The sequence below is a fragment of the Tetrao urogallus genome (genome assembly GCF_951394365.1).
Source record: "Tetrao urogallus genome assembly, chromosome: 4".
NCBI lineage: Eukaryota > Metazoa > Chordata > Aves > Galliformes > Phasianidae > Tetrao > Tetrao urogallus.
In genome coordinates, this window is record NC_136817.1 from 43042409 (window position 1) to 43066492 (window position 24084).

General features: G+C 36.7%; 1 protein-coding gene across 2 annotated transcripts in view; it reads left to right on the forward strand.

Annotated features, from left to right (window-relative positions):
- Positions 1-217: 217 nt before the first annotated feature.
- Positions 218-24084, forward strand: part of MTUS1 (microtubule associated scaffold protein 1) — a gene marked incomplete at both ends in the record, with an annotated part of 81539 nt that continues 57672 nt past the window's right edge. Inside the window, 5 exons of one of the 2 annotated variants that reach the window (XM_079534475.1) lie at positions 218-2272; positions 4469-4667; positions 15554-15736; positions 20035-20166; positions 22711-22815. In XM_079534475.1, the coding sequence (XP_079390601.1) occupies positions 218-2272; positions 4469-4667; positions 15554-15736; positions 20035-20166; positions 22711-22815 (2674 nt within the window). The remainder of the gene's footprint in view (positions 2273-4468; positions 4668-15553; positions 15737-20034; positions 20167-22710; positions 22816-24084) is intronic. The other variant, XM_079534476.1, reaches the window with a different exon arrangement.

Genomic DNA, 24084 nt, shown 5'->3' on the forward strand with positions numbered 1-24084 from the left:
ATCCTGGTTTGGCTAATCACTTTTCATTTCATTTTAATCCTAGAACTTTTGAATCCTCTTGGAAAGCGCAAAAACAAGAAACTGCTTTTTAAATGTCTCTCATACAGCTGAACATGTTCCAGGGAAAAGCTGTTTATTCTGCAAAATTCAGAAGTCTGCATTCTCTGGGGTTTTAAATAAGTGTAAAATGAAAATTGTTTAAAATTTAGCCTTCAGAATGAATAATGAAAGGTCAGATGACAAAGCGAAGAATGGCTTGAAGTCTTCCTTACTTATAAGGGATGAAAATGGAAATGACTACACATGTGACAAAGCTATGCTTCCTTCAAAGAATTGTGCTGCCAAGTTACATGGTGATTCAACTGACCAAAATATAGTGACCGAGAATGAAGGTGATGCTGTTCTTGAAGATAAGAGTGACTTTGGAAGTATTCTTTTAAAACAGCAGTGTATTGAAGCATTTCATCTGCCAAGGGTGCCTGCTAAATACAACTGCCAAGGAGGAATTCTCTTGGGAGATAAAGATACTGTATGCAACTCTTCTCTGACTGAGCAGACTAGTGTATATCCTTTGAATTGTGACTTGAAAGAAACAACAAACTTCCTGAAAGGTAATGTGGCTGTGACAAAAATGCAAGCTCAAACTACTGAACAATCAATGCCTTACAGTCAGACTGAATCAAACTGTGTGCTACCGCATCCTGCTTCAGAGCAGTGCACGCAGTCCATGATAGAAAACAGGGTACGCTGTCACCAGAGCACATTTGATGTTACTAACATTGTAAGTGGAACAGTGGAAACTGATCAAAATGATATGCATCTGGGGGAAATGCTAATCCCTTCTGATGAAGGAGATAAGGAAGAGAAATTGGGTGCAGAAAAAACACCAAATTTGTCTTTTACGGTAGTGGCTTCAGGAAGCATAGAGGCCTCTGCTGATTTTGAAGTATGTTATCCTGCCTCTGCAGGTGTTAAACTCGGTATAGAAAATACTAGTAACATTGACAGAGAACAATTGGAAACAGCAGCACAGTCTGAAAAACAAGCTGCTAGATGTATTAATCCTCATGAACAAGCTGAATTATCACCATACATCTTCACTTCTGAAGATCAGCAAGTAAAAGTCTTTCAGAATACTGCTGATTGTGATGAAACCAGGAATTCCATTGGTCAGACATTTATGGATAGTCCTGGAAGTAACATGTACCTTCTACCAGTAGAAAACATTGGAAAGCAAGTATTGAAGAAAACCAGTGAACCCTTAACCAAAGAACAAAGCGTCCCTGGAAATGCTGCTTTTCGGTATAAGCACAACACTCCTTTTGTGTCTGAAGTGCTACCTTGCAGTGTACCAAAACTGAAGAGAACAGTTAAACCGGAACTGAAATGTGAAGCAACTTTTTTGGTCTTCAGTCCTGTGGCTAGTGAAAGCGATACTGCTCTATTTACTTCAACTCCTAAAGAGCGAACAAAACCCATAACTTTTCCTGTTCCGTCTGTGACAGAACTTGGAGACAAGTCTTCTAAACTAAGACCAAACGAGATGCTTGTAGGAGAGCATAACCGAAGGCCTTCACTTAAAACTAGTTCAGGTCAAATTGCGGGAAGAACAGTGGGCAGATCGCCTATTGTGTCATCAATAACCAAATCAAGGAAATGTGAGATTGTTAATTTTCCCAAACCTAATTTCAAAAATGTGAAGCCAAAGGTAATGTCTAGGCCTGTACTCCAGTCAAGAGAGAGCGAGCCCTTAAGACAGTCTCCTCAATCACCAAAAAAATCAACCGCCTCCTCATCCTCACTAGTTGCTTCCCCCAGGCAACTGTCCCCTTCTGTAAAAGTGCTGAAAAAGAAAACAGATTTAGCTAAAGATATGAAAGTGGAACTGCCTGTGAATAAGCCCCATAAGCTGCATCTTAAGAAACACCTCTTTGCTAGCCAAGTAGTGCACGCCACAACACATCCGAGAACCGTTTCCCACAGGACTTCAAAGACACCTGCGCTGAAGCAGAATCTGGAAGACACTGGTGAAGCGAGTGCTACCAATTCAGTGTGCTCCTTGGCTGTTGCTGTGCTTCCAACGTGTGGAGAAGACTCAAAAGAGATGCTGAATGATGAAATGGACACTTCAGACTCCTTAGTGCAGCCCTGTGCTCAAAACATCTGTCCAAACAGAAGTGAAAAAGAGCAAAACTGCAACATGGGAATTCTGGAAGCGCCGCTGTTAAAAGATGTGGCAAATGAAACATTTGTCCTGCACTCAGTTCCTGTGGTAAGCTTTTTTCCTTGACTTAATTAAATGTTTTGTGCACTTGAAGAACGGGGCTTCTGTACTGCACAGTGGAATGGGTTTTGGATGGCAACTGTGGAATGGGTTTTGTGTCTACAAAAGTAGTTGTAACATTGATTTCTGGGGTGCATCTCTTCCTACCAAAAGGAGAGAAAAATAAAAACAAAAAAAATTGCAAACTCTTTGAACTTCAGAGTAAGCAATTAGCACTTGACCTCAAGTGCTTTTTACTGTTGTCAACCTTCATCTTATTCCGTGGTTTAAATTTTTTTGTGAATTTTTTTTTAGTTCAATATAGTCAGGATTCTATTATTCTAATAGAAGCACATGCATCTTAATACAGTCTAACTAGCAAAACTGTATGTTGCCACTTGTTAAGATTTTGCAATCTGCTGTAGGGAACCTACTTCAGCATGGGGGTTCGGCTTGATGATCTCTAAAGGTCCTTTCCAAACGCCACAATTCTGTGATTCTGTGATTTTTAAAAATGTAACTTTAATGTGCACATTATCAGTACAATTTTAGTGATACTGTGAGTATTTTAAGTTTATCTTAAAGATAAACTTCTGTTTTCAATAATCTTTTTTCTTTCAAAACATAATTTAGTTCTAAAACATAGTTTTTAATTTTTTTTTCATAGAAATGTTAAACATATCTTAACAAGTAATGCAAAATTCTCAGACCAGCAATTTGGTGAAACACTTTTAACTTATTAGTTTAACTGTCTACTTTGAATAGTTTGCTAGTTCTTTTATTTGAAGTAAAAATGGAACTCATTAGAATAGTTAAGAGTAGCTAGGAATTATGCATTATGCAGATGACACATACCTTTTTCTGGGAGAGTAAGCCAACTGGATGGTACAAACTTCCTGGCTGGAAGGTATGCATGCATGATGGATTGGAAAATACTGTTGGACTAGTCAGCTACCTGTCAGGAGAAACATGTTGCTTTCACATACTCTGAAAGAGGTTTCACAGAAAAGGAACAGTGGGAAAGAAGGAAAGAGCTTCAGGGCTGAGTAAATCTTAGTTTACTCAGTGAAATGGAGGCAGTGTACTTACTGATGAAGCCTGGAGTTGTCTGAATTTTTGTTAGTCTTCACTGCTTCGATAGAAAAAAAGCTTTACTAAAACTCAGTATAAGGAATGTACTGTAGGTAGAATGGAAGCAGCTGTCCATTTCTGAAGCATTACAGAAGAAATTAATAACATGAACTTTCTAATTTTGAAGTATTTTAAAGTTTGTATTGCTACATTACCCACTACTTTCAGAATCACAGATTGAAGAGAATGCTTTCAATTCAACCAGTTCAGAGATGGAAGCCTTTGCAATACTAATTATTCTGCTGAGACTCAGTAACTCCATAGAGCAAATAATCTAAAATGCTCAGTAATCAGCTAAATTGAACTTTGTGCATTTTCTTCTGTAAGGTGCAGATTAATTTCTGAAAATGGGGATTGTAATCAAAAGTGGAAAGTGCATAATATGTCCAAATTATTGCTTATTGCATTGAATCACAAAAAAACTACAAGGACATCTGTATGTGCTCATAGGCTTACGTCTGTAAGCATGGTTTTTCAGCATGAATAGTCATGAACAAGTGCATATATGAGCTAGAACAAGAGTTCTGTATAAAAGATAAAGCGCTACCTATGAACTGGTTATTTTAAATCTGTCTCAGGTACATTCTTAAATTCCTCAATGTGGGAAGGTTTACTTCTTTCTCTGCCACAATTTAAGACCTGTGCAGGGAAACCTATGACAGTGGCTGTTACGTTTTGGGTAGACGTGATAAGCAACAACTTAGTTCATTAACGTAGCTAGCTGCTTGGTTTAAAGATTTTTAAAAAAGTAATCTTGTTTGGGCACAGTCATACTTAAACAGCTCAAAGCGTGGAGGGACAAGGAAAGAAGGAACTCTGACGTAAAGTAATCTCTGTCATTATTAGTGACTGTTCTTAAACTTCTAGTTTTGTGTCGCCAAAAGCAATTTGAGGGTTTTGAAGCTGTGAACTGCAGGTGGTATGACTGACTGCATCTTTGGTGGACACTGTGACAGCAAACAGCTAAATGTGTCACTTACCTGTATGGTCAGTATTTCATTACAGATGCCAGGAAGGGTACTCCTCAGCTTCTCACAGTCATGATCTATTGCTTTTTTATCATCTGTTTTAAAGCAGATGCCTTCTGTGAAAGGTGAGAATGCACAAGAGAAAAATACACCAAAGAAAAGCCCAGTCGCTCTACGAAATGCATCAGTGTCCAAGGTTAAAATGGTGCCATCTGTGTTTCCCTTGAGGAGGGGAAGTGAAAATAAAAACACTTGCACAATCAAAGCACCTTCTCAGAGAGGAACTGTTCTATCGTCAAGCTCTGGTAAGATGAATTTTGATTGGAATGCTACCACATAGAGTTTCTTTAAGTTAAGATACTGCATTTAATATACTTTCAGACAGAACTTATTTGATGGTACAGAGTTGTATTTTTGATACTAAATGTGAATTAATCAGAATTACAGGTCTTAAAAAAGTGGATTTTATCTAATCATATTTAAATCTCATCTTGTAAGGAAGGTGGTTATGAGGGAAAATGGTATCTAAACATTATTTATAGTTTGGTTATATAAAAGACCTTTCTGGAAGTAAAACTGAAATTATTCAAAAGATGTGTAACTGAAAAGGAGAAAATGCAGAGCTCTAGTACAAAGCATTTATAATAAGCATCTATATAGTACTCCAAAGGGAGTGGGCCCTCAATTCAGTAGGTACCATATTTTCTCAACCTAATTTTGATATAGCTCTACAGCTTCTAGGAAGGATAAAACAGAATTAGAGACTGCTGCTTCAGCTGCTAATTAAACTCAGAATGACTTATACTGAGAGGAAAAAAAAGGATCTCAAAAGTAGATTCTAGGCTGCTGTTCTGGTGTGTGCAAACTACATTCTGTAGTTGTATGGTAGATTCAGAAATACTCTTATAAGTTGTGCTTTTTAAAAAACTAAATATGGAAGTATATCTAACTATGAAGGCAGCTTGGCTATAAATGACTACGCTACAAAACAGTGACTACACTGTAGCTTGAAAAGTGTGCTTACTCCAGGACATCCAGTAAAATGGTCTTTTTTTTTACCCACCCAATCCAAAGTTATACAACAGTCCAAAATACTTCACTTAATTATATAAAAGTGGTGAATTGTGATTAAAACCTGTATGTATTGTTCTTTATGGGATGAGTCTCTAAAAGACAGTTATTCTGTTCTCTGATTTAGCTTTATGAAGCTATTACAGAAATACATGAAAGCATGGCTGGTTATAGATACAACTTCTAATTCTGAAAACACATCTGTTTTATTTTTTTTTAATGGAGGGACAGTAGTTTGCTGTTGGAATGAAATTCCTTTTCCCTACAAATTTCTTTAGCTGTCTCTCTTTAACTCATTGTATTTTAGAACCGCAGTAGTCAGAGCACCTTCTGAATTTTTTGTGTTGGTAACTGGCTGCTTAAGATGAAAGCATGAAGCGTCACCACAACACTGAAAACCTTTGCATTATGATCGGATGAGGCAAGAGCTTCAATGCTACTGCTGGGGAGAATTTTCTTTAATGCCTTGTCCTGTCCCCTTACCGATGCCCGCAGTTCATAGTACATCTCACCCTTTATTTTGCTTATGCTACAAAGTAGATTTGATACATTAAACTTCATCAGGTTGACTTGCTCTATCTCTTGCCAAGGAAATTCTTAAATGTGTTCCCTTGCTCCCTGATAAACACAGTATTGTTGTGAATCAGATGATGGGAGAACTGGTGGTGGGAAATAAGAATGAGAAGTGGGAGTTGCTTGGTTTTACTATAAAGGCCTCGTTGTTTTATCAGGCCATACCTTTCAGGTGCAGCCCTGTCCACAGATGTTTACCACATCTGTTTTTAAAGTTTTTGAGATAAAATTGTACATACATTTACTGTGGCCAAGAGGCAGCTTGTGAGTTCCCCATTATTGTAGCTGAAGCTTAGCGTAGGGAATGATTTCTTTCAGTTTAAGTAATTTGAACAATTAATTATTAAACATGTACCTCACTGTGGTTCCAGCAGCACAGATAAGTATCTTGTTCAGTAGCTGTCATTATTTCCTGTTAGGATTTCTCTGTGATATAGGCAGGCTAGCTAAATCCAGCATGGAAAGGACTTCTGGAGGTCGTATAATCCAGCCCACATTGCCCATAACTGTGTCAGCACTGAATTCAGACTTTGTCTGGTACTTGTCAAGATGAGTCTTAACTGTCCGAATCCTAACAATCTGGTTGAACTAACTCTTAACCAGTTTTTGGATATATTTGGGTAATAGGACAGGAACGCAAGAGAAACATGATGGTCTAGTATGTCATCACTTGTGTGCTGGGGGAGACAAGCAGTCTGCCTGTTCAAAATGTATTTACATGCATGTTCTCAGAGTAATAAAGAACTCATGAGCAATAGATTGTATCATTGTCATTTTGATAGGTAAACAGAAAGCTCCCCTGCACCCAAGAAATAAAAGAAAAAATGCCCAGTGTGAGATGCCAATTAGATCACAACTTTGCAGGAGTTGAAATCTTGGTGTTTTGTTGTTTTTTGTTTTTTTCTTCTAAATAAAAGTGGCATTTTGGTTGTAGCACAGTACATCAATAAGGAGCATGTGTTCTAAGGAAATTCCTTGATCATTCTCCAAATAAAAGACAGAAGACAGAGATTACAAAAGGAGAAGAAGAAAACTCAAATTTTAAGCATTATGTACTTTGCGGTTATTTGAAGAGCTCATTAAGCTAGAAATAATATTTTCCTTTTTTTTTCCTCCCCAAAGCGTACTACTATTCACCAGTATTAGCTCATCTTGGCTGGATTTTGGAGTTTTTATGAATTAGAAATTGATTGTTTCTTTTTTAAGAGCTGAGTCCAACTTGATTCAGTGTGCAAAGGTGATTTGAGAAATTTAGAAATTCCATTTCTGCAACAGTGGTGACTTGCAAATCTAGAAATTTGAGTCACAAATGCAAGCTAGAGACCTCCTTTTCTCTGTGAGAGAGAATGACTTGTAATCTCATACTTGTTCTTGGACAAAAATCATAATTCCCTGTAGATAACTTTTTCACAGTGGAAAATGAAGACTTGTGTGATACTGGATGACAGATGAGCAGCGTGCCTTTTTTTCTATTAATAAAAATACCTATCAGAATTTAAGACAGAGTAATGTGTTTGAGTCACCTGATCCTTACTGGAAGGTGTGTGTAATTCTGGAACCTTAGTTCAGGATTTTGTATCAGGCCAGAAATGAAAGCAACTATTGTTTTTAACCCCAGCTAATATGTGCAGCCTTCTAATTGGATATAGATAAACACACTGGCATGGTAATATCTTGCTAATAGTTGAGGTAGTATGGTTTGGAAAGACTCAGGCCTTATTTTGACTTGAAGGGAGATGTGAGGGGAACTGAAGAAGCCAAGAAGCTTTGATTCTATAGAATGTTGCTCCAAATTCTTCTGCTGTCAGCTGCGTCAGAAAATGCATGTGAAGCACTATGACAGTCTGAACATCGAGAAATTGTTTTGGCTTTGAAAAGTATAAAATAGGAATACAAGAGATTTATTTTAGATACAAAAGATAAATGCCTACCACTGCATTTTTTTCCTTGTACTGCTGACTACAAACTACCAGTAAGTTCGTAAAGGAGCAGAGCTTTAAATGCACTTACAATTTCCAATATGCTACTACTTTACCTATGCTTCTGCTTTAGCTGAAAGTTATGGTTTAATCTTTTTTTGTTGTTGTTGTATGAAACTTCATGTTGTTGATTTCTTAGCGATAGGAGCTGTGTCATATCTGACACATAATAGGCACTATTTGAAGACTTTAAAGTATTTTTCTACTGCTCACTGTTAAAGACTTCCAGAAATTAATGAAAGCTATGTGAAATCATTTTCAGAATGAAAATGTCTTTTGCCTATGTTTCTAAAGTGTAGTTCATCTGACAGTTACTTCTGATGTTTTAGGTACCTTTTTTTATTTTTTCCATGATTCATGTCACTACCATCTGATTTATTATCTTGATCTTTAGTTACTCCTGTGTGAATTTAAGCAAGTGGTATTCCCTCTTCCTCTCTTGCTAATATTTTCATGACATTTAACTAGAGTAGTGAAAGCTTGGATTAAGGGAAGTTCAGCTGTTTGAATTCTATTTTCCTTGAGAACCTTGGATAAATGAACCCTTTTTTGTTGATCATCCTGAAGGACTTCTCTGATGTGCTGCAACTGGCTGAACTGGGTTGTGGGAATAATTGTTCCTATTCTATAGCAAATACACGTAACTTGCATTAAGCTACAAAAGATTTCAGTGATATTTTGAAATACTGATTTTGTTTGTTCATAATTACTAAATTCCTTCTGTTTTTTTTTTTTTTTTTCTTTTTTTTCCCCTCAATCTTGCACTTAAAAGTGTTATTCAGGGAAGCTTCTGAAGTTAAAGCAGATTAAGACTGTTCATTATTGAGTGTTGTAGCTATTTATTTCACAGAGAAACACTTTGCAGATAGAAAATTGAAACCAAATGGTTTCAGTGGATTTTCATGCAGCTTGGAAACATGTGTATACCAAAAAGTCCAGAATTATCAAGTATATAGCCTTTCACAAAACTACTGAAGCAGAACCAAAACAGCTTCGTTTCAGTAAGCATTCCCACAGTCTTAAGTTTTTGTGCTGACACTGAACCAGAAGATCAACCAAACATAGTAACTGCAAATCACTTTCCAGCTTTTATCATTCCTCCTATCTACCATCTGACTCTCCAAAGTTGTATTCATGTGCTGCCAAGAGGAAACAAAATATTTCAAAAAGAAAACACAACTTCCAGATTCTCTGGCCTGGGACTCCTGGGTCTTTATCAAAAAGCTGGACTGGGGAGTTAACCTGTAAAGATATCCATATACTTTCTCATGAACAAATCTGAAATGCACCAGTCTGCAAATAAGGTTTAAAATTTAATTTCAGCCACTATTTTTATGTGCTTTCCCCTGTCTCCCCCTGAAAATCCAGCCTCTTTTATGGATCTTCAGAGCAGGTTCTTCATAGAATAACTGGTTCAAGGTCATCATTTGTCCTTACACTCATGAGTCCATTATAATTGGTTCCTTCTCTCTTTAATACATGTGCAGTGCTCCATTAGACTAATTAAAGTCTGTGTTAAATGAACTTGAAACTCTCATATCTCTCTTTGGAAGTGTGGGAAGGAGGAAATTAATACATGGGTTTCTGTGAGGGTAGATGTGTCCATAGCATGACACAGAGCTTGCTTCAGTCTGTCCTCAGTGTTATCCGGACAGAACCTGCAAACAAAGGGGAACTTGGAGAATGCTCCCTACTGAAAGAACACTGCTGCCAGATGTCCGTAGAAAGAAACTCGTTTGCCTCAAGTAGGTTCATAAATGACATGACTTGCCTTGTGAGTTTGCCCAACTGAGCAGGTGACTCCTCTATGCTGTTCTATTTGTTCCTTTTCTTTGAACTTGCTTTTCTACAAGCTATATCTGGGGAAGGAGATCTTCAAGAGAAGTGTTGTTTATTAGTGAGACAGAGATGCCGTCATCCAGGTACAGAAGGGCTGAATTATATTTTGAAGCAGAAAAGAGCCATAAAATGATCTAATATGGATTAGACACAATGAATTTGCTTTTAGTCTTGGCTGCATACACTAATAGAAAATCTTGCTATCATTTTTGTGCCTATTTTCTTTTGTTTAATTTCCTTAACAAGGAGCATTCTTATTATGCAATAGTTATTAATGTTTTGTAAGCATTATGTATGTATGGTTCAGCATTTAAAAAACAAAATTTTATAAGTCAAATGGGTTATGAGAAATGAGTAGAAGCTGCAAGTTATTTTGACTGTAAAATAATATGGAATCTTTTACAGTGAATAACTTAGAAGCAAGTTGATAGATTTATCTCTGACTTGATATTCTTGAAGGTGCCTTTTTGAGTTTTTTGGAGACAGAGGAGGTGGTGGTGGTGGCCAGGTTTGAGTGTAAACTTAAATGGTATTTATTCCAAAGACTACAGTATTTCCAGTACGATGTTGAATGTGTTATGTATCTGTTAACTTCCAGCATCTTTCTCATGCCATCAGTGCCATCCCTAGCAACTTCAGTTTCCATAGAAGTTCCCAGACTTTTTACACATAACTTGTTACTAGCTTTTGGGATTTCAGTTAGGTGTACCTGAAGCAAGAAGCACGGTCATACCTGAATAGACTGATACTACTAGTTCACATGTGAATGCTGTCAGAAATGTGTATGTAGCTAGAAGTATATTTTCCTTTAGGAGTGATGTGCCCACCAGTTCCCTGCAGGGGAATTTCTTTGTACCTAGTCATTTACTTGCAAGGACATGCTGAGGCTCTTCAAATAATTTTTCACCTTTACTGGTTAGTTCTGAATTCTCTTTGGGTGGGGTACAGGAGGAGAGAAACAGAAATCCTTGAGCAAAAAAAAAAAAAAAAGTATTTATATTTTGCTGCAGTGAGGTTCCTTCTCATGCAAAGCATGAAGTACATAATTCCTACATAATAAAGAAAAAATATGTAGTTATAACATGGATATTAAAAGTGTGAACTGTCAACAAATTCTTAGCGCGCAACATGAAAGGGGCATGTGATCCAGGGAGCTAGAAAATGGTGACAAATGTAATTGGGTGTAGTCGGTGATTTTCTTTTGCCTCAGCTTTCTTCATGTTATGTTATTGTGACTCTTCCCTGTGCCCACTAGGACTAAATAGATGAAACTTTCTCATAGCTGTGTTAAAGCTACTAGTTGGGACTTCTTATTTAAAATAGGATGCAAACAGTGTATAACAGTCTCCTGGCAGTGTTGGAATGGGCAAGTCTTACCACTGTAGCAGCTGCATCTGGAAGATGGCATAAAATGGGCTGCTGTATGAAGACTGGGTTTGCCTTTGGTTGTGGGACATAACCAGGCAGCCATAAAGATGTGGTTATTCATGGGTCTGTTCCAGTTCAGTTTACAAAAGCAAAACATAAAATTGAGGCAGACAGCTGGATGGTAAACAGTACTGAAATTGCAAAATGGTTGAGAGAATGAAAAGAGTTGGTTGTGTCAACAGTTAGCAATAACACAGTGCATTATAGCACTGATGATCTCTTTTCCAGTTTTACTCTGAGAATATTGCACTGCAAAGGGAGGAATATGTGAATATCTACCCAGATGATTGCTAGCAGTCCTGTTTTGTTTGGGGCACAGAAGTGCTGCCGGTTTATTGATACCTGTGCAAAGAGGAGCACATTCCTAATGATCACAGGTGAATAGAGAAATGTTGTGGGAACCTATATCAGACAGAGAATTAAATCTTGCTTTCTATCTAAACTGTTCTATGATAAGTTGTTGTCCCCTAAACAGATCTCTCTAATGTAAATATCTGAAGTCTCATCAGTAATCTCACATTTGCTATCTTAGCCTGTGTTTATGTTTGGCAGCTACAATATTTCAGTCTCCTTGTTTTACAAAAACACTTGTTCTGTACACTTAGGTTTGGCTTTTTTTGTCGTGCATAAAATTATTTTTACAAGTTGAAACACTTAGCACACTCTGGAAGTTTACACTTGCAGAAGAAAAGTCAGAAAGAAATAAAAAGTCTAAAATTTTATGTGCTCAGGAAATATAATGATGAAATCCCCAGACCAGCGATCGTTACAGTAAAAAAACCAAAAGCAACAACAAAAAGAAAGATTTTTCAAAGACCTGTTGTGCACTTAAGTCTGCCCTAAGCTTCTGTTTAAGAAAGGTTTCTGATCTTTTAATTTCCAAGCGTTGTATAGCTCCACTTGCTCTGTGCTCCGTTCTAGATGTGAAAGGTGTTGATAAGGTTTGAAACTTTGGATTCTGAATCTCCAAACTGATGAATACATGTTTAACCTTAAAATCTGCCTGTTGTCAGTGCTGTTTCAAGTTAACCACTACTGGCATATGTTCATTTTCCTAATACGAATTTTTTGGGCTCCAGCCTTAACTTATTCTGAACAGTAACTCACCTATGCAGGATTCGCGTGAGGGGATACTTATTTGAGTGAGGACATGAAATCAGAACTACTTGAAAAATGACTCATGTTCCTTGCTTGTTTCCATACCAATACTAGAGATACTTTAACATCCTTGCTGTAACACAGTTGTTGCATATAGATATTTTTTTTTTCTGAAGAACTGCCAGCTTTTTACTTCACTGTAGAGGAATGTGATATTTCTACTTCAATGACTAGATCAAATAACTGATGAAAGCCAGCTACTTTGATGCTATTGCTTGTTGTCGTTATAATAATAGATCACTAAATATCGTGCTTGTTTGCACGTTTTCAGTACTATTGTTTGTATACCATATATTCCCATCTTCATCTTCAAAACCTTTTCTTTTAATTCTGGTTAGGGAATGGTACTTTTCAAAGTACTTTGTAGAATCATTGTTATGTCTTGAAATAACACCAAGAGTTACTGCTTAATGATCTTGTCATGACTAAAATTCTTCAAGAAGGGCTCTTGAAAAATGTTATTCGTATATTGTAATTATTTTAATGGAAGCCTTAGAGGGAAAGCACCAAGCAGCAGAACTAAGTAAAAATCAAAAATTATCTGTTTTACTCTGCTCTGAAACTTGATTGCTCTGAAACTTGGTGTCCTAGAGCCCACTGAAGGAGCTTTTCTTTTCTTTTTTTTTTTTTTTTTTTCACTGCTGATTTAGTGAACTGCTTCATTCCAGTTTCAGTGAAGAAACCAAACTGGCTGTAAATTACATATGTGTATTTTCACATACTTGCCTCCATCCCTCTTGAGTGAAAATGACCGAATAAAGCAGGATTTCTTTCCCGTATCTTTTGAAGTGGATGAACTTGAAATCTGGCACAATAGCAAACAACAGAATGTACCTTATCAGCAACATTTGTTCCAAAATCTGCCTTTTGAAATGTAAACTTTAACATATGAACTCATACAAACTTAACCTGCAGTGTTTGTACAGCAGCCTTTTGTTTTATTTTAGAATATGTAGTGATTAGGGCGGATTGGTTGTGTAGTTCAATTTTTACTTGTTTTGCTGAGAGGCCATTTAGAAAAGGAATTTTCGACTGGCATGGATTAATTAGTTTTCTGGTATGTTGATCCATTAATGAAATAAGCTTGTTTACATGCAAATTTTTAGTAAGTTAGTTTAGAACAGATTTGTTCTGTGAAATCCAGAATCAGTGCTGATTGTTCATTTATCTGTTTTATCAGACAAGTGAGTTTAGAGGTTTTTGCCTACAGTGCCTGTTTGAAGTGAATTCTGTGAATGTGGCTCAGCTTATGGTTCACAGTGTTCTCATAGCACAAAATAGGTTGGATGCTCTTTGATGAATTGGATGTGTCTAGATGTCCATTGCAATAAAATAAAAGGAATTCCAGAATATGGCTGATAATTTTGTGTCTGATTTAATACCAGGCTGGATTAAAACCATATGTAGCATCACAGTGCTGCATAGTAGAGCAGTAAAAGTGCAGATCTTAAAAGAGGTCTGACATTTAAGCATCTTTAATGACTAAGGGAAGCTTATGTGTCATACTCAGTGACTGGTATCGAATCATATCTGAGTGCATCTTTAATATATATTGTAGGCAGAGTTTCTGTATTATTACTGAACTGATTGACACTGCAGGAAGTAGCGTGGATCTATCTTCCTTTACTCACACTCTCCAGATTTTTGTGTACTTGATAGAGGATTTTAGGCATGTTATTTAATCCTCTTGCACCACCTACTGTTGAAATGCAAACGTTTCTGTTGCCTAAATCTTCATGTAATTCCTTCATGTCATGCTTTCATGGACTTGTGCAAATTGTTGGTTTCTTATCATTGGTATTCAGGAAGGGGGATTCCGTTGCAAAACTGATGTTGAATAAGGTGTAATTATTAGCTGCTTTTCTCATATTTCAACTCTCTCTTCCATAGCTTCAGCATGATAGAAATATAACTTTTGGCAAGAATAAAAGGAAGGGTTATTCTATTCAAATAGAAAAACTGATCAAAGTAAAATTCATCTATTTTTGAGCAAGATAAACTTGGTCTATGAGATTTAAAAAAGGCAATAAAGTCAAGAATTAAGATAATATGTGTACTTGAAAATACCTAAGTCTATCTTCCTTCTCTCTATTTGTTTTGATTTCCCTACAAAAATAATGAAGTCTTTTCCATCATTATTTGGAGACCTATATAAAGAAAGATCTTGACATCTAAATTTTATTTCAGAGCTGATATTAGTCAGCTCAGTATGTGCAAGACAAGTCTGTGTATACATAACTTTTCCTAGACTATTGTATTTTTGGTCTAGATGCACACTTTTGAGGAATAAACTGAAAGTTAATTAATCTGAAATGTTCTTACTAATAAAGCAACCACATTTTTAGCAGTATGAGAGGAAGCTCCTGTCTGAAGATGGCACACTTCCCATTTCTAAATAACTTGGTTAACCTAGCTATTGGGCATTTATATTCAGCGAGCTCAAATTAGGGCAGTAGTTAATGCAAAAATGTTTGCACTAGTTAACCACTGAACTTGGTTCCAAAATGTACTGTTTAGTTTTGTAGAACTGGTCATTTTTAAGGTATGTTTATGTGAAATGAGCACAGTTTGATACTTTTGTGTTGCTTGTCCTCGAAAGCAGGTTATCTATCTATACAGTATTCCATGAAACAGGGTGGGGAAGAAAAAAAAAAAGAAGAAAAAAAAAACAAAAAAAAAACCAGTATGTGTTTGGGGGTAGGAAGAAACAAAAGAATCTGTCTTAGGTTGAGGTAAGGGTAATATTTTCATGGGATTGCCAGCACAGCTTACCATAATACACAGAGGTAGTGGAATGCAAGTAGTAAGCTTCTATGTGCGTGCAAATGTCTGCCTTGAAAGCCAATCTTATAAAGACCAGCTCTTGACTGAAGTCTCAGGTCAGTATGAAGGTAAAATGAGGATTTTTGGGTACTCAGAACTGTTTTGCTGTATTTACAGCATTTGTGTCAAGGGAGGAGCTTAACAACTAAATATGTTTATTTTATTTACCATGTAAATATGAGATAATTGCCTTTATATGGATATTTCTAATGTGTGTAAATATTTCTGTTTGTAGGCATACATGTAGAAGAAGTGTTTTTCTCTAATTTTGTTCTTTTCATTTTCCACCTCCCTTCATCCTTCCCTGTGTGATTTGACAGGTCTAGGATCTTCACCAAGAGAGAAGTATGCTGCTGTGAAAAATTCTCCAGCTTCCCGGGCTAGCTCTGATAAAGTACTCTCCAAATCCAAAGTGCCTGTCAAAAGATCAGTGCTGGAGAGAACACCTAGTATCTCATCACTCAGCAGCACTCAGAGTGAGAGGAGTCTTTTCAGTAGTAATTGTAAGTAATTTAAACTGATATCTGGCAAGATCTGTTTAGAAGAGTCCCCTTAAAAGGAATCCTGCATGAATTCTCATCTTATTAGTTTTAGATCTTACTCTTTGCCTCTTATCTAAAGACTTTCCTTCTGCAAACATACCATGTAAAGGAACTTTGAGCTTTGGATTTTGATTTGGTGAACAGAGATTTCAGTACAGCTCCTCTTTTGTCAAGAAACGTGATGAAAACAATGGGTGTTCTTGAGTACAAACTGATAAGTTTGAAAAGAAATAAGCGTGAACACTGAATTTCTTGCCATAATATTTGAAATAGCATGTTTGGTTTTTTTCTTATGGTAAACACTTGTGTTGAACTAGATCATGTCAGCTTTTAGTGTTCTAGGACAAAATGTGAAGATGAGATCATGAGCAGACAGGCAAAAATGCTTTTTGCAGGTGCAACATTGAATGTCATTTATCATTTCTATTATAACTGAAAGCATTGCTGCATGGCCTGAAGCAAGTCCATCCTGGTCAAAACTGAGGAGAAAAACAGCAGAGTTAACTTAAATTTGAAGCTCTTCCCAGAATTTGAACTAGTTGTTATGGTAGCTGTAGGGGTACAAATGTGAAGAAATTAACACTCAGCTAACTCTGTCAGATGTATCAGTATCTCCAGCTGTACATATCCAAATGAGTACATTCAAATGTGCTGCTACAATTGCATTGTTTATTTCATCTGCGAGACCAGGCAAAGGCATTTGCTTTGTGGCAGCCTTCTTTTGAAATCTGCCTTCAATGGACTGGAAAAAAAAAAAAAGCAAAACAAAAAAAACCAACAACAAACAACTATGTTTTAACATACAACTAAGCTTTATATATGCACATGCATGCATGCATATGTAATAGCTAAATTTTCTCTTGTTCTTTTTTTATTTCCTGTAGTGTCTTCATTAAGAATGAAATACTAGCATATTCCTCAAAGGAATAAGAGTATGTGTAATAAAATATGCACTGCGTGCTTCTCTGTAATCAGGCTGGTTCTGTTGCCCTGACAGCCATGTTGACTTTTGCTGTTCAGTTTTAGAACTGTATCAGGAATTCCCAAGCAGCTTTGTCCTCTCTTCCTTTTAATCCACATATAACAAAGGAGAGGGTCATTGCTTCATAACAAAGAAATGTATGCAGATTAAGTATCCAAATGAGGACTCCTTATTTAGAATGATTTGCTAGCTGCTTTAATCTGTTTTGTCCACTGCCTCAAAGCTTACAGTTTTTTCCACTCCGATTCACAAAGAGCAAGCAAGAGGAAAATGAGAGGTTGAACATGGCTGCAGTCTGGCTTTGACTTCAATCCTTTTTAAATGACTATACCAGGAGGACTCCGCAGTTGCACGGAAACTAATTTTTCTCCTGATATTTTCATCAATTCTACACTAACACCACCAACTGATTTGGGAAGCCACTGTGATATTACCTTATTGACACTGCTGATAGTGGGATCTTACAGCTTTTGTGTTATTCCTTTGTTAACCTCGTTTACTGGGAAAAGAAGTAGGTTGTATTTCTTTTTATTTCTTTTTTTAAAGCTCGTAACTTGATTATGGTGAATGTATGAAATGTTTTGATTTGCTGATTTTTCAGTGAGGTGATTTTCATTGGTTAAATTGCTGAACTTCATAAGAATTATTTGTCTGATAATCTGTTTTTGTGTATAATGGATTTGGGTTATATAGTTATATAGTGTAATATATGACTTCAAATTGTAGAGAAAAAGTAAGTTTACTTTTTTCCTCTATTTTATGTTCAGTGCTTTTCTCCTTCCTTTTTTCTCCTTGTCTTTCAGTTAGTTTTCCATGCAGTAATGTCAGGAAAAAGTCTTTATTTAAGTGCTTTTATTAGATTTGTGTGTCCTGACAAAATCAGGAATATAGTCTTGTGCTGTGAATGTCAGGAAATCTGTAATGAACTACTGTTGTCCTCTCAACTGCATTAAATTTACAAAGTCATTTTGCTTGTTTTGTTTAAGCAGTTCATCTTGTTAGCGGGGAAAAAAACTTACAAAACAAAGTGTCCCTCCTGCTGTGTCAGCTCAGCCCTTTGTTATGAGATATTGTTGGACTGATCATTTCATCAGCATTACTCTTCTGTCTAATGGTCATTTGATTTTTATAATTCTTTTCTCTGGAGAGATTCTTGCTGAGAAATTTGGAAATCATGAAATTTGAAATGCTGTTGATATTAAATACATACTTTGCATACATGTCAGATTGAGCATCAAAAACATGAATTTTTAACAAACTTCCACAATTTCAGTAATAAGCTGAAAATAGTAGGATTGAACATACTGAAATATTCAAACTCTCAGGTTAAGAGAAGAAACTTGACTTGCATTAAAATAACTGCATATAAAGAAGTTGTGTTTTAGAGGTTAAAAGTTTGTTCTAGCAATTTACCTTGAGATACATTTCTATATGGTTGATACTTGACTGAAAAAACAGCACTTATCAAGTTGTGTAGGAACGTTTAGCTCTTAGATTTGATGGGACTGTTTTAAAACTTGGTGGTAGCTCATCAAGACTGCAGTATCTACTCATAGAAAAAGGCAAGTCTGTCTTACTGATCCTGCACCAGGAGTGCTCTTATCCCCATAGTGTTGCTTCCATGATGTGCTTGTGAATTATTGGAAAGTAGCACAGCAGTTTATGGGCAGGCAGTAGCTGCCTGCAGTGAACTTTGAGCTGAAGTTCTTAATCTAGTAGCTCCCAGAAAAACATGGACTGCTTCAGAGCTCATACTTCATTAGAACAAGTTAACTTAAGTCATCTGCTGTTGGACAGGTCAAATTCTACCAACTGCAGTGTTGATGTATTATGCAAATTGTTTCTCACGTATAAATTTCTGTTGCAGATGTTTAGTTTTTGTACTTTCAGAGGAAATCTATCTCCTTTATTTTAAAAACAAAAAAATAGAAAACTTTTGTCACATGTACCTAAAAGGGAAAGAAAAAGGAGTTCTGTTCCTTTCTGTTGTAAATGTTGTTGTACTGATTCCTGGTCAAGAAGCATTTTTCTGAAAGAGAGCTTTTGGATGAATGATGCTAGTGTATTTAAATTGACATGAAAATAATCTTAAGGCTGCATTTGATCTTTTGATGAATAGTAGTAGATGTGTACTTCTTGCTACCTTAAAATCAGCCTCATAAAACACTAATCTGAGGCAAACTTGATCTGTCTCCTTTTGTTAATCTCTTCCCCCTGTTATCCCTAATGAGTAGTTGAAGAAAAAAAAAAAAACACAAAAACAAAAAACTAACAGCATGGACCTATTCCAGAGTAATTTAGTTTTTGCTTATGCTCTGGTAAGTGTGATGTCAACTTCTTACTCTTAATGTGTCAGAATGCTGACTATCACCATAACTTTTTGCTATCTGAGCCAAAGTATTTTCGATCAGTATTTACTTCAGAAATCTTTCCATATTTTTTTGGTGCAAAACAAAAACAAGACATTGTCTCTCCCCACATTTCAATTATCTTTCTTCAGCTAAAACTTTCTGTTGTGGCACTAAACCAAATCTCTCTCGAGACCCACTGAAATGGAGATAAACATCTTGTGCAGCAACTGCTCTGTTGGAAATCTGGTTTTTTTACATAAGACAGAAGATGTCCTGTTTTTCCTAAATTGAGTCTATCTACTCTTTTTTCTGTTTTGTTTTGTTTTTTTCCCTATATGGCTTCAGCTCTCCTCTAGTGAGAGAAGTATGTGTTGGATGGTCAACACCTAAGGATCTCTGCCATTAGGAAATCGCTTTTATGAATGTGTACTGCAGAAACTTTTCTTAAAACTTATTTGGCAGCGTGTATCTCTCTATTCAAATGAAAAGGAAAAGGAAAAGATGCTGCTTGAGGTAGTTCCCTTTTTTTTTTTTTTTTATTTTGTTAAAAAACAAACACACAAACCAATCAATTCTGTGGCCAGGATGACTTCAGACTGATGATCTTTCTTGATTTAGTCAAACTGAAATGTCTTCTATGTTTGCTTTGTATGACATGGTAAGGCTTTTGTTTATGTACTGTTATGAGTATTCTCTTGCATATACCCACCTCCTGTGCAAAGCTGTATGTCCAGTGGGTTTGGAACATCCAGGGACTAATCTGTTACAGTTAATCAGTCTGTACAGAAAATAACAAAAAAGTTCATAATATTTTTATTCCAATTTTTATTTCTTCTAACTTGAATAAGGAAATGGGTTTACTTTAGGATTTAATTTTCTCCAAGCTAGCTACTTTCTTGACCAAATTCTATTGTTCTCTCTTGTAGCTACAAGTGCCACAGTCATCATCAAGAATGGAGAATGGCCTTCAAAAGCCTGCCAGAATGGAACTCCTGGATCTGTTTCTTTGAAAGCAATACCAAGACCTAGATTACTCTCATTGAAAGCAACTCCAAAAGGTACCTGAATCTGTAGCTACAGTGAAACAAAAGCTACCATTGTTGCAGTGCTTTACCTTTTGCACCTGGCTGCTGTGTGAAGCAATGACTATTTAGCAGTAGTGTACTGCAAGGAAGTAGAATCACATCAATAAGATTTCATAAGAAAGCTAAAACATTCTTTGAATTGTTATTGATTGGTTATTTCAGGCAAATGAGGAGGCAGTCTGCACTGTGATGTGAACTTCCTGTACTCAGCACTAGTGAGGCCACACCTTGAGTACCTTGAGTTTTGGGCCCCTCACTGCAAGAAAGACATTGAGGCTCTGGAACGTGTTCAAAGGAGGGCAACACAGCTGGTGAGGGGTCTGGAACACAGGCCATATGAGGAGAGGCTGAAGGAGCTGGGAATGTTCAGCCTGGAGAAGAGGAGGCTCAGGGGAGACCTCATTGCTCTCTATAACTTCCTGAAGGGAGGTTGTAATGAGCTGGGGGTCGGCCTCTTCTCTCGTATCATTAGTGATAGGACCAGAGGGAATGGCTTCAAGCTACGGCAGGAGAGATTCAGGCTGGACATTAGGAAGTATTACTTTTCAGAAGGGGTGGTCAGGCACTGGAATGGACTGCCCAGGGAGGTGGTGGAGTCACCGAGCCTGGGGGTGTTCAAGGAAAGACTGGATATTGTGTTGAGGGACATGGTTTAGTGGGAGCTATTGGGAATAGGTGAACGGTTGGACTGGATGATCTTTTAGGTCTTTTCCAACCTTGGTGATTCTATGATTCTACAAGAGCAGTATGGCTGTGCATGGTACTGGGACAAATGCATTATGTTGTGGGTGTCATTATTCAAGTTTTACATTACTCTAGTGTCTTTCTTTTTTGTCACAAAGCTCAGACTCTGCAGCTGCTGATCGGTAGGGTAGATCTACTTTGAATTTATCCTCTGGATGTGGTTGTGCTTTTCCTCATGCAGACTTGAAATTACATTTGCTCCTATCAGAACGAAAAGGACCTTACAGAATGGATGTGACTCTTTGAATGAGATGTTACTGGATGAAGCCTCTTCTTGAATGAATAGCATTGTCTTATCATTCAAAGGAAAGAGTTGAGCTAACAGCTTACCTCTCCATGCTTCATTTTCTTGATATTCTCCTAAATGACTAAGAGGAAGTGGAGATCTGCTTTGTTTTTAATGGAGATAGATAATTGTGCTTCATCCCTTGGTGATAAAGGAAATTTAGTTAAATGCAGTTTCTGACTTTATATTAGAGTTTTGGTTCCTGTTCCTGTTTGAGCCAGGACTTCTCTATAAGCCGTCAGTGCTTTTCCACTCAAGCCGCAAACAGCAGCTGACAACTCATTCTCTGACCAAAATTAAAGGCATAATGGGAGCAGATAAATAAGCTTGTGCTCTCTGTCCTGTAAATCCTAGTTATAATCAGCTTGCTTCTGACCATCTTTGTGGTGAACTGGTTATTGTAATTGGATAAACCTAATTAAATACAATGCTTCTGCTTTAGGCTTAAGTTTTAAGCCTGCCAAATGTCATGCTATAATGACATGCTTTAAAATAGTAAACAGTGATAAGAGGCAGACATTGCCAGAAACTGTAAATCACTGAAACAAACAAAAATTGTATGACTGCCTGACAAGTTCATGCTTTTTTTTGTCAGGCCCAGGATATTCAGTGCAGTTATTCGTTGTTCAACAGCTTCAGTGATTTGGGTGCTGGAAATGTGCCTTCAGCACCTCCAGGAGCGTTAAGGCCAGAAGTTGGTGTTCGCTCCCCTTGGTATTTGTGAAGCTCCATCTGGGCTGCTCTGCTATGGGGCCTGCCTATTTCAAGAAGGTTATTTGGAAACAGCAGACTGGGGAAGACAGTGTTTGGAGCACATCACTTGCGATGAGAGGTTGAGGGAGTGAAGCTTGCTTGGTCAGGTGAAAGGAAGAGTAAGGGGAGGTATTGTAACAATCTGCAATTACTTGAACAAAGATGATGACACTAAACTCAGTAGTACCAGATAACATAGCAATAGTGGGCAATAGTCTCACAGGAGTGGGAGACCCAACATTTTGGGAAGAATTATGAGGAAAAGTGGTACAGGACCACATTGTCCACTAGAGCCGTAGGATTTCCATTCTTGGAAGTTTTCAGGACTCAGCCAGTCATGGCCAGTTAAATTCATCTTGGTGGTGGCTCTGCTCTGGTGGGATGCTGGTGAGTTGGCCTCTGGAGGTCCCTTTCAGCCAACTTTCCTGTAGCTGTTTTGTTTGCCACTGCTTAAGTCACTTTAGTACTACTGTCTTAGTGTTGAGGTGATGTTTTTCCTTATCTTTTCTTCTCCTAATAAGCTTTATTAAAATTATATTTTATTGCTTTAGGAGTGAGTTCTGGTAAAAACAAAGCTGAGTTTAAATGTAGCCTTAAATTTTCTAGAAAATGCCTCTTCTTATATTTGTTTGAGTAGACTTATGCATCTGGTACTGTAAATATGTGATGTCAGACATGTCTTTATTTGCTGAAATAGCTGTACTTTTAAACCTGATTTAAGTCTCTTCTTCTAGGAGCCAAAGCCAGGTGTGCTTCCTTGAACCAGTGCACACCAAAATCATCTGGGCCATTGCACTCAGCAAGGAAAGTCAGTGAGGCTAGAGGCAGTCAGTTATTGGGTAAAGTTATATTTTCAATTACATTCTTGTATCTATCCATCTTGAGAAAGAGCTATGCTCTATAACAATTAGAGCATTTGAGATGGTCAGTCCATTCTTTCAATGCATAGTTCATGGTATTGGAGATTGGCTCTATGAGATATTGTGTATATGTTTGTTTATATGGAGCTAAAAGTCACCCTACTTCAAGTACACTGCCTGCTTTGAACTTGTATCCTGTGCAGACTTGAAGCACTTGGTAACATCAAGTTGAATTATGTTCTGTAGCCTGCTTATAAGATCATGTAGTTAAAAGATAAAACTCAAACTGGCATTCCCAAATTTCTCTGTTTAATTTCAGCAATATTCTTGTGAGATCTTGCTCATCAGCTGTGACTATTTAAAGTAGTATTTACTTAACTTTGCATTTCAGTATCAGATATTTGCTGAAGATATATCTTCAGTATTTAATTGGAATTAGTCATTTTTAAAATCAGATTGAATCAAAGAATATATATCTGACTCCTTAGATGAATTAATTAATTAAAAAATTTCACTTGGGTGCAAAGACTCTCTTGCAGGATTCAGGTTGAGGGAAACAAGTACAGTTGTGATACAAATCATATTGATGTGCCTACTATAGGGAAGAAGAAAGCTGAATGTGATAGGTGTTATGAAAAGACCTTCTGTAAACTTCTGCTTGTAACTTTTGTGCTTGAACCTAGCAAAAAGTGTTTTCCTTAAATTGATATCCTTCAAAATAATGAGGTTCTTAGTTCATTTTTCACCTAACACTAAAACAATACAGTAATGGTAGATTAACCTTCTCACTGTTTTTGTTTATATTTCACTTGATTAGATAGCACATTTTGTACCTGCTTTATGTAAATAAACTAACTGGAGTATATAGCTGGAAAAAAAATTATGATGCTTTATTTGATAAGATAGGATTAGTATGCGTAGTTACTTATTGTTGCCTTTTTTATTGCATTATCTGTTCATTTTGTTCTTTCATTTAAGATAATAAGATAAATAAACAGTGCTATCTGGCTTACACAAAGTGTGATAATCGAAGTAGAAAAAATGTTTGACATGCTAGGAATTCATTTTCCAAATAATTTAACTTTTTATCATATCAAATCTTTCTGTCAAACATGCAATCAGTCATCACAAGGATGAAACTAAAACTACCTAGATCGTGAGGAAGTTATATAGAAAGAGATTCAAAAGTGCAACTCTCTCTTTTCCTGACTTGAAGCATAATTCTGCTTTCTATTCTGAACATCATAG